The sequence below is a fragment of the Aulonocara stuartgranti genome, assembly GCF_965226115.1.
Source record: "Aulonocara stuartgranti genome assembly, chromosome: 6".
In the NCBI taxonomy this organism is placed as follows: Eukaryota; Metazoa; Chordata; class Actinopteri; order Cichliformes; family Cichlidae; genus Aulonocara; species Aulonocara stuartgranti.
Genome location: NC_138944.1, coordinates 4,733,911 through 4,747,897, shown reverse-complemented (window position 1 = coordinate 4,747,897; position 13,987 = coordinate 4,733,911). Strand labels below are relative to the sequence as shown.

Here is a 13,987-nt window from a genome sequence, read left to right as displayed (position 1 = left end):
TTAAGCAAGGTTTAGCATAAAACGCAAAAATCTGATGTTTACCTGGTTTCTGTTTAGGTTCAGCTGCAGGAGTACGGCCTCTGGGTTTCCCTCCAAACTCCAACAGGTTTTCCATTGAACGGCCAGTATTTTTATCACCCATACCGTCCCCAGTGGTCTGAGGATTTTTTGGTTTGGGTTCTAGAAAAACAAGAGAAGTATTTATAAAATTAAATGTGCATATATCAGATTTAAGAGACAAACTCTTAAACGAAAGAGCGGCATGGACCTCAAATTTGTGGGAGGATTTTGTAACAGCAACGACGGTCTTTTGTCCCCCCTCATTCAAGAGTCAAACCAGGAAGCAAGTGAGCCATTTGTGTAGTTTCACCCATGTAAACAGTGATATCAGGTATATCTGCTTTTTATTGTAATGATATAGGAAAGCATATTTTGCCTCAGCTTTCTGTGTGCTCAGTGGGTGAGTCAGACATCAGCATTCTGAAATGAGCCACTAATGAAGCTGCAGACAGCTGCATGTGCACAGTAGAAAGTACAAATATTAAATTACAAGTATAAATATTTTTAAAGGCTTTTTTTAAATCAGAAATGAATGATGATTCCAAATATGTGGGAGTTTTTTGTTTTTTTTATCCTGTTGACTAACAAATTTACAGTATGGAACTGCTCCCATTCATTTAGAGAGGAGCTTCAAATTAAGCGCAGTACAAATGTGAAGCAAACATGTAGAACAGTCATTCCCAAAGTCAAGAGTTCTGCAGCCAACTTAAACAAGAAAATCCCATCTCTCCCACTCAATCTAAATTTTCACTGATCAAAATACAAGATAAAGAGATCCATCCATCATTCGCTTATCCTTTACAGCGTTGCTGGAGCCTATCCCAGCTGTCATAGGGCGAGAGGCAGGGTACACCCTGGACAGGTCGCCAGTCTGTCGCAGGGCCAACACACAGGGACAGACAACCAGTCGCGCTCACAATCACTCCGACATTCACACATATGGGCAATTTAGATTAATCAATTAACCCATCCCCGCAAACTGCGTGTCTTTAATGGCGCCCCCGGAGTACCACGCAAACACGGGGAGAACATGCGAACTCTACACAGAAATACCCCAGCCTGACGGTGGAATTTAACTCAGGACCTTCTTGCTGTGCGGCAACAGTGCTAACCACTGTTCCACCGTGCTGCCCCAAGATAAGATAATGCTAAATATAGATAAAGAGATGTATTTACTAAAAAATGCTATTAAAAAAACCCAATAACCATAAACAACACAGGCTGTTGGCTATAAATTGATAATGCCACGCAGTCATACGCAAAGTGTAAAGGTCAATGTGCAACCCAAGTGCCACACAATACATTTTCTAATGTAATGGGATTACAATTTCTTGCAGCCCACCAGGGGGTCCCAGCCCACACTCTGGGAATCACTGATGTAGAGGAATACTTCTTTAATGGCTGTTGCCTGACCCATACCAGAAACCCATTTCTGTGCAATAAAAGTGCTTCTTCCTGTCATTGCCTTTCACAATAAGAGACTTTGACAGCCCTCTGTGCTGACTGCAAATCACAGAAGTCAAAACAAATTATAACAGAATTTAGGATTACAATAAAATCTATTTTAGTCTTATTAGATATGAATAACATTTATAGACATTTTGCTGGTTTTTGAGTTGCTGTGCCAATTAAATGGAAGATGACATTTTTCCTTATCAAACACTACAAATCTGGACTGATTTCATGAAGTGAATTAACTAAATTCTTTGAACTATGAGTTAAATTACAAATAATGCATGAATATAAAATGTCTGAATAATTTATCATTATTAACGGTGGTACTGTACAAGTCACATCAGTAAATGCAGAGGCTAAAGTCATTTCCTGTACACCTGTAGTTCATTAAAAAACTGCATGACCATACAACTAAAATAATGAAAAATCTCCACAAACATATCATTATGTGCTCAGTATCGACAATATAGTTCAACCACAAGACGGCAACACAAAATGAAAATTAAAGCAGTTTCATACTTGGAGTCTTTTTCTTCTGGGCTGTTTTGGCCTGAGGACCTGGACTGTGAGACCTGGGGAGTTTAAGGTGACCTGGACTGGACTCCACCTCTGAAGAAGCAGTAAATAAAAGAACAGACATTTATGCTTGACCGGTTATAAAAATCTTGTTTTATAAACCTGGTACTGGACAGATGAATTGACTTACCATATTCCAATAAATTTCCGGAGCCCAGTGGAGACCCCACTGTAGACCACAGAGTAGTGTAGGCTGAACCTGGTTTTTCAATGAAAGCATGAACATTGAGTCATTACAGTATTGACTCTTTATCAACACTTAATGTATTCAACCTCGACCACAGAACGCGGTATCAATTTGAGTATTTTCAAAATATACTGTTCAGAAAAAAATTAAGGGAACACTTGAACAATATTAACTGCCTTGATAGTTGGTGTGATTTTTATCCTGCTCTCAGTAAAGATGTTCAACTTGAAATTTTCCTTCAACAAGATCCGATACACGATTTAAGTGTTCCCTTAAATTTTTGAGCAGTTTGATTGGAATCCTGTTTTCATTGGTCCCCACATGAAACAACTCACCAGCTGCCAAAATATCAGGGTTAACTTCTGCAACAAAATTGGACACCATCTTCACTAAACTTCCTCAATGAACCTTAAACTTTAAAACGTCAGACAAAACGGGTCCATGCACTCACCTGGTGTATTTAATGGTAGTCGGCTCTCGACGGGCTGTTTGAAGATCTCTGTCAGATGCTGCTTCAGGGCAGCAGCAAAGGCCTGTGATGCCAAAACCTTCTTGGAGTCCAGGCTGATTTTAGGGGAGTAAGGCTCAAAGTTAATAGCTTGGGGGAGGTTAAATGGTGCCTGAGAAGAGAGGAACACAATGTTGTACGCTCAGTCAAGATAATCATATCCCCTTTTACAAAATGTAATAAACTACTATGTGATGTAATACATTTATAATAAACAAACAGATCTATGTGTACACATGTGGGGTTTTTGTGATGGTTGTGTTAAAATATCCCTCTAACACAACTATCATAAAATCAGAAATCACATCTCTGTTAGAGAACAACAATTGTTTAGAATTAAATTATATTTGACTTATATAGCACCAAATCCAAAATACAGTTGACTCATGGGGCTTTAAGTTGCAACATAAAGACCCTACAATAATACAGAGAAACCCACAACAATCAAACGACCCCCTATGAGCAGGTGGTGACAGTGGGAAGGAAAAACTCCCTTTTAACAGGAACCTCCAGCAGAACCAGGCTCAGGTGGGGGCAGCCATCATCCCCAAACAATACTATTTACATGCAATATATTGATTAGACGTTGCTGACAATGCCTAGCAAGCGGAGACTCCTCTGACTTTTAATGAGTTTGGTTCTAAATGCTTTACTGCTGATTGTAGGACCTCATTTGCTAGTTTCGAGTCTCGCTGAATAAAACATATATAGGGAGTGTTTTATTTATATCGCACCAGATCACAAAAACATTTGCTTCAATGTGCTTTATATTGTAAGGTTAGGACACTAAAATAAAGCAGAGAAAACTCCAACAACTCTGTGACTGTGGGAAAGTAAAACTCCCTTTTAACAGGAAGAACCCTACGCCAGAAGCAGGCTCAAGGAGGGGCAACTATGTGCCCTGACTGGTTGGGGCTTTTATCATTTTGGGTGGTTACATTTCTCTGTGAGTATATTAGGTGTATATGGTTGTTTTTGGTTGGAACAGCAGAGAGACGTAAGCCAAATACTCTCCTGTTTACAGTTAGTTGCCCCTCAAGTTTAAATGGTCTGCTGCCGACTCTGAACCTAAGCCCAGTCACCTAGGCTTTGTACCCAAACCTAGCTTACAAAACTCAATTATGTGACCCAATTGTTTAACCTGACCTTCAACAGGTTGGGTTTGGTGTCCAACCCGAACCAACAATGGCATTTAAAGCCAACCCAACAGCTTGACCTAACCCTAACTTCTTGTTTAAAGTGTCTATCCATAACCGATGTTGGGTGTGCTGCCACCCAACATTTAAAACACTACCTCATTTAAAACTGACCTAGCCCCATAAGCCCGACAGATCTGTGGCTTAAAGGTCGTAAGTGCCGTTTAGGGAGCTCAAGGAGCCTGAAATATTCTAACATGTTTAGGAAAAAAAAAAAAAAAAAAACTATCAAAGCTTTTCATAATAAAGGCAATGGTTGGTTCTCCAAAACAGAGGGGAAGCAATTAGAGTTATGATAGCCAAGGAATTCTTCTTTGAATTTTTGCTATTTTTTTGGGGTCATAGGGAAACGGTCAACTTTTTTTAAAATTCCCATTTGATACATTTCACCCATTTTCAAGCAATAAAACTCAAACATCAAGGTCCAAGGTTCTGAAATGTGGTTTGCTTGGCATTTTAGATTCGAGACACACCGACTATGAAATTCTTGGCCAACATCACCATGGACCTTATTCGTTACCCCCTCTGTTCCTTGGAAACAAAAGCCATTCGTCATCAAAGTAAGTGGGGTGTTTGAAATTCTTCCAGCAATTTTCCACACAGAACATTTAACTAGTAGAGGGCCAGACCCTGATATCAGTCTACGATTGAATGGGTCAAGTTGGTATTCTTATACTTTGCCAAGCAAAATGAACATGCTGTTCACTTTGTAAATTACGGCTCACACTGCAGGAAGGGGAAAGGCAACATGAGGGTGCGGCTGCTTTTATCGTGATTCAGGTCTGTTTTAGAACCATTACTCACTTTTTATCATGTGTTAGTATGTTATCATTACTAGCAGCTGTATGAATTAACAATCACAGACGTCCCACCTGCAGGAAGGCCTGGGTTTGAGAGCGACTCAGCAGGCTGTGGATTTCTTCTTTAGCTTTCGTCATGTTGTCAACGTTGTCACCAAACTTCTTCATAAGAACTCTGAGTTTGGTCTGACCAGTTTCCACCTCTCGGTCCACTGCGTTCAGAGCTTCGCGCTCATCTTGGACCAACATCTCCTTCATCTGCTGATACTCAGCTGTCAAAGCTCTCTTCCTGCTGGTCGCCAAGTCCTGGAGGACAGGAGTGAGAAAACATTCATAACTGGATCAGCAAAGAAATAATTCAAAGTAATACAAAATGTTCCTTTAGCCTCGTCTTTGTTTTTGCTTATGAGAAGTCTTACCTTTAGCTTGTTCTGCATGTCCTTCATTTCAAATATGATGGTCTCATTTTTCACAATCTTCCCATCTAGCAAACCCAAATTGCTCCTCAGGTCAGACTGCAAAGAGGGAAACATGATACAGTCACTTACTTTAGCCCTGTCTCTTTACAAAAAAAAAATAATAAATTAAAAAAAAAAATTTGTTGGCATAAGTGATAACTTTGGCCGTAACCTTGGCTTTCTGGCTTCACAATGAGGGTAAACTCCTAAATGGATGCTATGGTTATACTCAGGTTATCAAGTCTCTCTTTTCATAATTCAGATATTCTAATGACAGCATAACCAATATCGAAAGATAACAGACGTGCAACCCAAAATTTTAAAGCTGTGAGCAGCTAAAAAGGAATTCCACTCATTCATATTTTAAAGCAGTTCTCAAACTGTGAGACACCTGCCAGTATTAGGCTACGTTCACACTGCAGGCGAAAGCGCATCAAATCCGATTTTTTTGACCCTATGCGACCCATATCCGATAATGGTGTGACAGTGTGAACGGCACAAATACGATATTTTCAAATCCGATCTGGGTCACTTTCGTATGTGGTACTGAATCCGATACATATCCGATGTTTTAGAAAGCGACTGCTGTTTGAACGGTCATTAAATCTGTCTTTTACGTCACCGACACAAGACAGACGCCAATTATTAGCACCAGAGAAGACATCGCGAACGCTTCCTGGCCATCCAGTGAAACTGTTAGGAAGACAACGTGAACATTTTATTTGTACTGTATAATCTGCAGATTCTGACAGAAATCTGCAACTATCCTTTGAAGCACCACTCCTCTAAAACAGCAATAAGGATCATTATTAGGTTATTTACATTATTATGTAAATAACAAAATAACTTAAAGCAAAAATTGGGAAACGTAAAGTCCGAAGTCTTTATATTAAGGGCCATCAGTCAAACAATATTGTTTGGTCTGGGTCTAAACAGAGCGCGTTGTGTGTGAAGTCTTCTTTTGCGCATGCGGGCCGCTTTGAGCGTTCACACTAGAGAGCGTTTGCTGTCGCATTTTATTTGTAGTGTGAACAAGCAGACAAAAAAATAAAAAAATAAAAAAATAAATCGGATTTGATCAAAAAAATCGGAATTGAGCATCAAGACCTGCAGTGTGAACGTAGCCTTAGTTTCTGCATCTGCAGTTGTGCAAGGACTACTAAGGTTCATCAATTTTGTCTCTTAGGTAAACGTAAGGCTCTGTGCAAACACCTGTGTTTCTGTGAAATGCCACACTATGATGTAGCAATTATGTATGGATCCTTCTGAGCCTCCAAACGGACATTCAAAACGTAGGAATGACTACTCGACCTCATCAGGTTGTAGTGTGCGGTTTGTAGGCCCTATACTATTTGAGGATCTGCGTGGGTGAATGCAAAGATCTGTTCTGAGTTGTCCACAAGGCACTGCTACAACTGAGTTAAAAGATGGACGTAGCTTCCATGTCTGAAAAGTAAAGGCCATGTCTAATATCTCTTTTCCATTAGAACCTACTCGCCTCGACTCAACTTTACTCTACTTGATTTCAGTCGTTTTCCATTACAACTGAGTACCAAGCTGAAGCTTACTTCAGCTCAGTACACATTTTACTGGTCACTGGTCTAAATTGCTAGTTTGAGCTCTTAATGAATAAAATATGATGCTCATTTTGTGAATTATGGTCCTATTTGCTGTCAGAAAGGAGGATGAATCAGGCTAGGCATATGTTATTCAATAATCATCCGTGTTTCAGTTTCTTATCTAGATCTGTGACATCTGGAAAACTACGCAGCTTGAGGCTTTGCAGGACTCTTATAAATAGTGGGAGATGTCATGATAGCTACATCCATAGACTGTATCCAGGTACTGGACAAAAGTCCAGTCTATTGCAGCTCCTAGACTGTGGAACAACCTCCCGATTGCCATTCGCTCTTCTGAGACTGTTCAGTCTTTTAAATCTCGTTTAAAGACCCATCTTTTTACTCTGGCTCTGACGTAAAATAGTTTGATTATCATTTGGTTGGTTTCTATGTTTGTCTCGTCTTGTATTGTTTGGTAATTTTGTCTTATTTTATTTATTTCCTAACTTGTGACGCACTTTGATCAAAACTGTTGTTTTTAAATGTGCTATATAAATAAATTTTGATTGATGGGTTGAAAAGTGGAACTGGAACAACTACTCATCCATGGCATCTACCACTTTTCTCAAGTACGTGAAACTCAGGCTAGCCATCCTGATGAAAATACAGAAACTAAGACATAATTATGTTTTAACAGGAAAAATAAACCCATCTTTGTTTAGATGTGGCTCTTTAAACTTCTCAGGTGAATACTGACAAACACACACCTCTTTCCGGCTCCTTTGTTCATCAGGGGTTGTGAAGGAACATCCTTTGTGGACCTGCTGGAGGCAGAAGCTGCAGATTGGCCGATCATGCTGGGTGCAGAAGAGCTCCATCAGCTTGTGGTGGTCGGGGCAGATGCGCTCCAACAGGTCCCCGACAGGCTCGCTCAAGCTGTGCAGACGGAAAATAGGATTTTCCCGGTGAGGGCGCAGGTGCTCCTCACAGTAAGACGCCATGCAGGTGAGGCAGGTCTTCGACGCCTCTGCTTCCATGCAGGTATCACAGCGGAGGATCTCCTTTTTCTTCACTTGGCTCTCCTCTGCAGTCAGGTTGGGTTCGTTCTTGCTCGATCTCACTTTAAAGGTCTCCACGACGGCGGTGAGGACCGTGTTTTTCTTCAGCTCGGGTCTGGTGGCGAACAGGGTCCGACACTGAGGGCAGCTGTACGACTCCTTCCATGTGGCGAGCAGGCAGTCCTGGCAGAAGTTGTGTCCGCAGGGGATGGTCACCGGACAGTCAAAGGTGCTCAGACAGATGCTGCAGGTCAGCTCATCCTCCAGACTCATGATAGAAAACTGAGACTCGTCCACTTCGGCCATGATGGGACTGACGTGAGTGAGCCTGTGAGGCAGAAACGAAACTGACTTGAGGAGGCGGAAAACGAAAGTAAATTTTTTCGCGTTATTTCCTTGAACCTAATATTCGATACATTCGGTAAATTTTGTTTTTAAAAGAATAAAAATCCGCTAATGTAACATATAAACCACCCTGCTATAATATATTTGAATATAAAGCGCGACACGTTTTTACATAAATCACAAAATTAAAGTCGCTTAAATATATTCGGACTATCCGTCATTACCTGGATTCGTTTGGGTGTGCAGCACGCAGTCCAAATGGATAAACAACTTCGGACTTTACGCTGCGGTGTTGTACGCAGTTCACAGCTCCTGCGGAAGTCACTCCTTCCACCCTGTACGTGTGACTCAAAAGCGCACTTGCGCACACGCAGTGGACCACAGGCAGAAACCAGTTACATACATAATCTCTCTACCTGAAACCAAACTAACACACACGAGGGAAGTGCGTGACAGGTAGTGATGGGACGTTCTGTATCGAGGCTTCGGAGCGTGTGTCGAGTAATGGAGGGGGCGTTTCCGCGAAGCGCGTATCGAGGCTTGCTTCATTTATGGGAGGAGCTGAAAATGATGACGTCCGAAGCCTCGCTGCCCGGCTGTACCACGTGACTGGTTCATGAAGTGGTTCGAACTTTGCCGCGAGATATGACAGCGATATAAACCCTCAGACTTCATTCAAAAATGTGGGTGTTTGATGGAGAGTTGCAGTTAGTGAGAGTTTGGAGACCGTTTGGAGGTTTATGAGAGTGAGGAGAGAAAGTCAGGAGAGAATGGAGCCAGCTAAGAAGAGGAGGATGTCCTCCCCTGTGTGGGAACATTTTGATCTTATTCCTCCCAACAAGGTATTTCTACAGAAGATGTATTTTCATGATACTGATGGTGCAATACAATTTATGTTGAGCTGTCTTGACTTTTGTACAAGGTGAAGTGTTTGCTATGTGCCAGGGAGCTGGGATATAACAACAACATCCATGCTTAGGCACTACAGAGCTTTGCATGAGAATAAGGGGGACACCGATCGTGGAGCAAGACCAGGTGAGCCATCAAATGCAATGATAATATAGGATGCAGTAATGTTACTAAATGATATAACAATATTATACAACTGTTATAAGTTACGTGTGTGCTATTTATATTTGTGCTTTATCTTTATTGTCTTTCCTCAGGAGAACAATCTCAAATAGATGAAGACCTGGTCAGCATGGTGATTGAGGACTCCCAGCCATTTAGCATTGTGGAGGACAAAGGATTCAAAAGATTTGTTAAATCATTAAATCCTAGCTATGTTCTCCCCACTAAAAAGGTCATAAAAGCAGTGAAAATTTAGTTTTTACAGAATAAAATGTGAACAGGCAGGACTGTGTAGCTGTCCATACCTCAACGTTACAAAAGCACAACCACTGTCCACACCCCAACCACACCTCACCTCACAGTAAATGATCATTTCCATTTCAAGCATTTCCAAATAATCATTTCCCATACTGCCACTATAAATATACACAGTATACTGCCATCACTACAATATACATGTTTTACACACTCCTTTTGTTGTTGACATTTACAGGCTGTGTGCAAAATGCCACACTCTTCAAATTCATGCCAGCTATTATTTTTACGTCCAGTAGGTGTCCTGCTAGAGCAAATGAAGCTTCATGAAGCTTCGCGTTGGGGTGAACCAATTGGATGAAAAGCTTCAGTGCTTCATGGGGCTTCATCTGCCCATCACTAGTGACAGGTCACACGCAAACAGGGATAATGACAAAAGAACGGAAGGAGGAAAGCTTCTCCCTGTTTTTGTGTGCAGTCATCATTGTTTAGACTTTTAGTAGCATTCGCTGTGTCAGCACCATCAGTGATCCGGTTTATCCACAAAGTCATTTTGTGCAAAAATGAATTCAATATTTTACCTGAAGCTAAGTTGATCATATAAATTGAATAACTGCTACACATTAAATAGAATTTCTGTGTTTTATTTATTAGCGCTGTTTAAAGAAATCGTTCTGATTTGACTCATATGACAAGGATGCCATCAGGGCTGGACTGAGACAAAAAATAAAAAAATAAAAATCGGCCGTGGCATTTTTGGTCCAGGCGGCCAAATAACTAGTATTGAAACAGGTTTAAATCAGGTTGGTACAGTTGTTGTTGGGTTAGTCATGCAGCACGTGACAATAATTAAAAGCTACACTTAGCTTTTCACCAAAGTAGCCATTCATTTTGCCTGAATCCTGTTAATCTCTCCCTCCATCTAATTTCTCACCACGTTCATTTCAGCTTCCTCAGTCGCTTCCTTATTTCTCCGCAGCTGATGCAGCAGTCCTTAATTTTACACATTTGCTGCATTTATTTTTGGTTTTTTATATTGTTGTCTCTCAGCCTACTACTCCACCTTTTGGCCACTTTCGTGCTTAACTTTTTCTACACGGCGCACACTAGCGGACAGCGAAGGGAGGGGAGAGACCCCTCACAACACTTGAGGGGCTTTTAAGAGGTTTGATTGGGCAATCTAGTGTCAGTAATGAAAACGAATGAATGGGCCACTGTCAGCGTGTAAGGTGCGCAGAGGCACTTCAGGCCAGTCCCATCGGCCACAAAGTGCGTCGGACCACCGACGTGGCCAGTGGTATACCAGGTTACCATCCAGGTGGAGGGCAGCAACCCCTCCTCCCTCCCTGACGACCTCAACGCGTTCTACACCAGGTTTGAGACGGACAACATGGCCCAGCTTAAAGAGTTCAGATCCTCACTCAAACCTGGCAGCTCTGCACTCACCTTCAGGACTGAAGATGTGGTGAGAGCCCTCAGGAGGACCAGGGAGAAGAGCTCACCCGGCCCTGACAACATTAGCAGTCGAGTTCTGAGGCACTGTGCAGGGCAACTAGGAAGTGTGTTCTGGATTCTATTTCAACACTCAATTGACAGTCACACCGTCCCCCAGCTGTGGAAACACTCCACAGTCATCCCCATCCCCAAAAGAAACAACCCAAAGTCTCTGAATGATCTCCGTCCTGTGGCCCTCACCTCCCTGATGATGAAGGCCATGGAGAAGATCATAAAACAGCACATCGTAAGAGCAATTGACCCCCTGATGGACCCACTCCAGTTTGCTTACCGTGCATGCAGAGGTGTCAATGATGCCAAAATCTTCATCTTGGACTCCATCCACAAACATCTGGAGCTCCCTGACTCCTCTGCCAGACTTCGGTTTGCAGATTTCTCATCAGTGTTCAACACTCTGCAGCCTCATATCCTGGCCACTAAACTTTCCACCTGATTTCACCTGGATGATCAGCTAATCCTGTGGATTTTGGACTTTTTGACCAACAGGACTCAGAAAGTTCAGGTCAACAAGTCTCTTTCTGGTCTCTGTTCCACCTGCACTGGCTCCCCCCAGGGCTGTGAGCTCTCCCCCCTGCTCTTCATCCTCTACACCGATGACTGCAGATCCACACAGCCCAACTGTCACCTGGTGAAATATGCTGACGACACAGTTCTCCTGTCACTGCTGTCAGGCCCCTCATGACACCACAGGCCCGCTCTGCAGGAGTTTGTACAGTGGTGTGACAGCTCTAAACTTGAATTGAACGTGAGCAAAACCAAAGAGATGGTGGTGACCTTCTCCAGTAGGCACAGGGATCTGGCTGCTTCAGTCACCACCACCATCCATGGGAAGCCAGTGGAGGTAGTTGAGGAGTACAAATACCTGGGAAGCATCTTTGACAACCTCCTGAAATTCTCTGCCAACACAGAGGAGATTCTCAGGAGGTGCCACCAACAGCTATACCTTCTTAGGAAACTCAACTCCTTTGGAGTCAGCACACCCATCATGACTTTCTACTATGCCTTCCTGGAAAGCATCATGACCTTGTCCATCACCTGCTGTTTCCACTCCCTCAGCCTCCAGAACAGGAACAGACTGCAGCACACTGCATCAGTGTGCTCTAAAATCATTGGCCTGCCTGTCAGAACTCTGGCACAGGTTTTCAGACAGGCAGCCAAAATCATCAACAACCCCACTCACATTCTTCACCCCACATTTCAATGGCTCCCCTCTGGACGACGCCTCCGCTGCATTTCCTGCAGGACTGAGAGGAGGAGAGCCACCTTTGTCCCCAAAACCACTCTGCTTTTTAACTCCAGCCGATAAGAACATTTCCCGCACCCATAAACTACACTCTTCTTACACTGCTGACACTTTATTCACTTTTAGTCACTTGCAGTTATTTAGTCACCTTCAGTCACTTTAATTTTAAAACTGCCGGGCAGCAGGGGCGCATCCAGATTTTTTTTCATAGGGGTGGCCATAGGGGTAGGGTGACCAACCATCCTATTTTTTGCACTTGTAGACATTAGCCTTTTTACTCTTCAATGCGCCATATAGCAGGTGTGCCACTCTGTGGAGAAAATGGTTGTAAAAATTTCCCATCCCCCAAAATTCCTGCAGTGCTTTAATAGATGTCGGAAGCGGAAAGTCTTGAACAGCCCAAATTTCTTTGGCAATGGAACCGCACTCTCAGCGGAAATACAGTGTCCCAGGAAGTCTAGAATTGGCAACCCAAACTGGCATTTAGACGGGTTAATGATTAGGCCACATGCAGCCAAGCGCTGAAAAACCTGACGCAGATGGGACGTGTGCTGTCTCTTCGAACTGCTGGCCGCCGGGATATCATCTAGATATACAAAAACGAAACACAGCCCGCGCAAGACCAAGACCATCAAACGTTTGGGTGGCATCTTTCAGGCTGAAAGGCAAGCGCAAAAACTCAAAAAGGCCAAACGCAGTAATTATGGCGGCTTTGGGGACATCCTCAGCACGCATGGGAACCTGGTGATACCCATGTACTAAATCAATCTTACAAAAAAAATCAAGGTCCCGTGAAGATGGACGGAAAAATCCTGGATGTGGGGAATGGGATAGCGATTGTTTGCTGTGACGTTATTAAGACGGCGAAAATTCTCATAAGGCCGCCTCCCACCGTCAGATTTGGCCACCATTTGTAACGGGGAAGCCCAGGCACTGCACAATGCCCAGGCGCTCCATAGTCGCAAGTGGTAATCCTTCGCAGCCAGCAGCAGGGAGTTGGCAAGGCCAGGTCGCACTGGAGCTGGCAGAGGAAGAGGTAGGTGAAGAGGAATCCTCCGTCATTTGTTCCTAGCAAGGACAGCATGCTCTCCAAGAGCGGTACCATCACCCAGGCGCGAGAGAGAGGAGTTTCTCAGCCTGCTCTTCATCAGAGAGGGAGTAGCACCTCAGAAGCAGTGCCCTTGAGAGCGGTGTATTTCCCTTGGGCGGGGGCAATCCTGTAGGAGGGTCATCACACACTGGGTGGACAGTGGATCCAGCAACGCCATCACATGATGGCATTTTGTGTCATTGGAATGAAATGCCACGAAGAGCAAACTGAACTTCGACGTGCATGAACCATGAAGGGGGGTTGTGAAGCCAAAAATCCAAAAGTGGTAGAACTTATTTACCTCTTGTTCCTTAAACATCTTGATAATTTATCCCATGTTATTTCACAGTTGGCCGTAACGCTTTATTTTAGATATTGCTGGTGTAACTTTACTCTAAATACTATCCCGGGTTTGTTTGTGGTAGCATTATATTACATGCACGCATATTCTTTTAAAGCAAATACTACTTAACCATCAGGTGATTTGACTCTTCTTCTGTTGACAGGTAAATTTCTGGTAAATTATGTTTGCTTATGTTGCTTTGGCTATACTTACCTTTGTCTGTCCCTTTGTTCTGGTCATATATCCAAAGCAGGTGTGTGGGAGGGGC

The 13,987-nt window shown here is 43.0% G+C and overlaps 1 protein-coding gene and 1 long non-coding RNA gene across 4 annotated transcripts in view; one reads left to right on the top strand and one right to left on the bottom strand.

Annotated features, from left to right (window-relative positions):
* LOC309708717 overlaps positions 1 to 4,757 on the top strand; it is an 11,643-nt gene extending 6,886 nt beyond the window's left edge. The window contains exons 2-3 of the long non-coding RNA XR_014277321.1: positions 4,443 to 4,542; positions 4,715 to 4,757. This is a non-coding gene — a long non-coding RNA (uncharacterized lncRNA). The remainder of the gene's footprint in view (positions 1 to 4,442; positions 4,543 to 4,714) is intronic.
* The window catches only part of LOC309708713 (E3 ubiquitin/ISG15 ligase TRIM25-like), an 18,490-nt gene extending 4,503 nt beyond the window's left edge, over positions 1 to 13,987 (bottom strand). Inside the window, exons 1-9 of one of the 3 annotated variants that reach the window (XM_082536972.1) lie at positions 13,933 to 13,987; positions 7,567 to 8,185; positions 5,202 to 5,297; positions 4,855 to 5,088; positions 2,730 to 2,898; positions 2,614 to 2,640; positions 2,222 to 2,290; positions 2,035 to 2,124; positions 43 to 180 (exon numbers count right to left, since the gene is read on the bottom strand). In XM_082536972.1, the coding sequence (XP_082393098.1) occupies positions 43 to 180; positions 2,035 to 2,124; positions 2,222 to 2,290; positions 2,614 to 2,640; positions 2,730 to 2,898; positions 4,855 to 5,088; positions 5,202 to 5,297; positions 7,567 to 8,163 (1,420 nt within the window). In that variant the 5' untranslated portion in view covers positions 8,164 to 8,185; positions 13,933 to 13,987. Of the gene's footprint in view, positions 1 to 42; positions 181 to 2,034; positions 2,125 to 2,221; positions 2,291 to 2,613; positions 2,641 to 2,729; positions 2,899 to 4,854; positions 5,089 to 5,201; positions 5,298 to 7,566; positions 8,186 to 8,426; positions 8,667 to 13,932 lie in introns of those variants that run through there. The other 2 variants (XM_082536971.1, XM_082536973.1) reach the window with 2 other exon arrangements.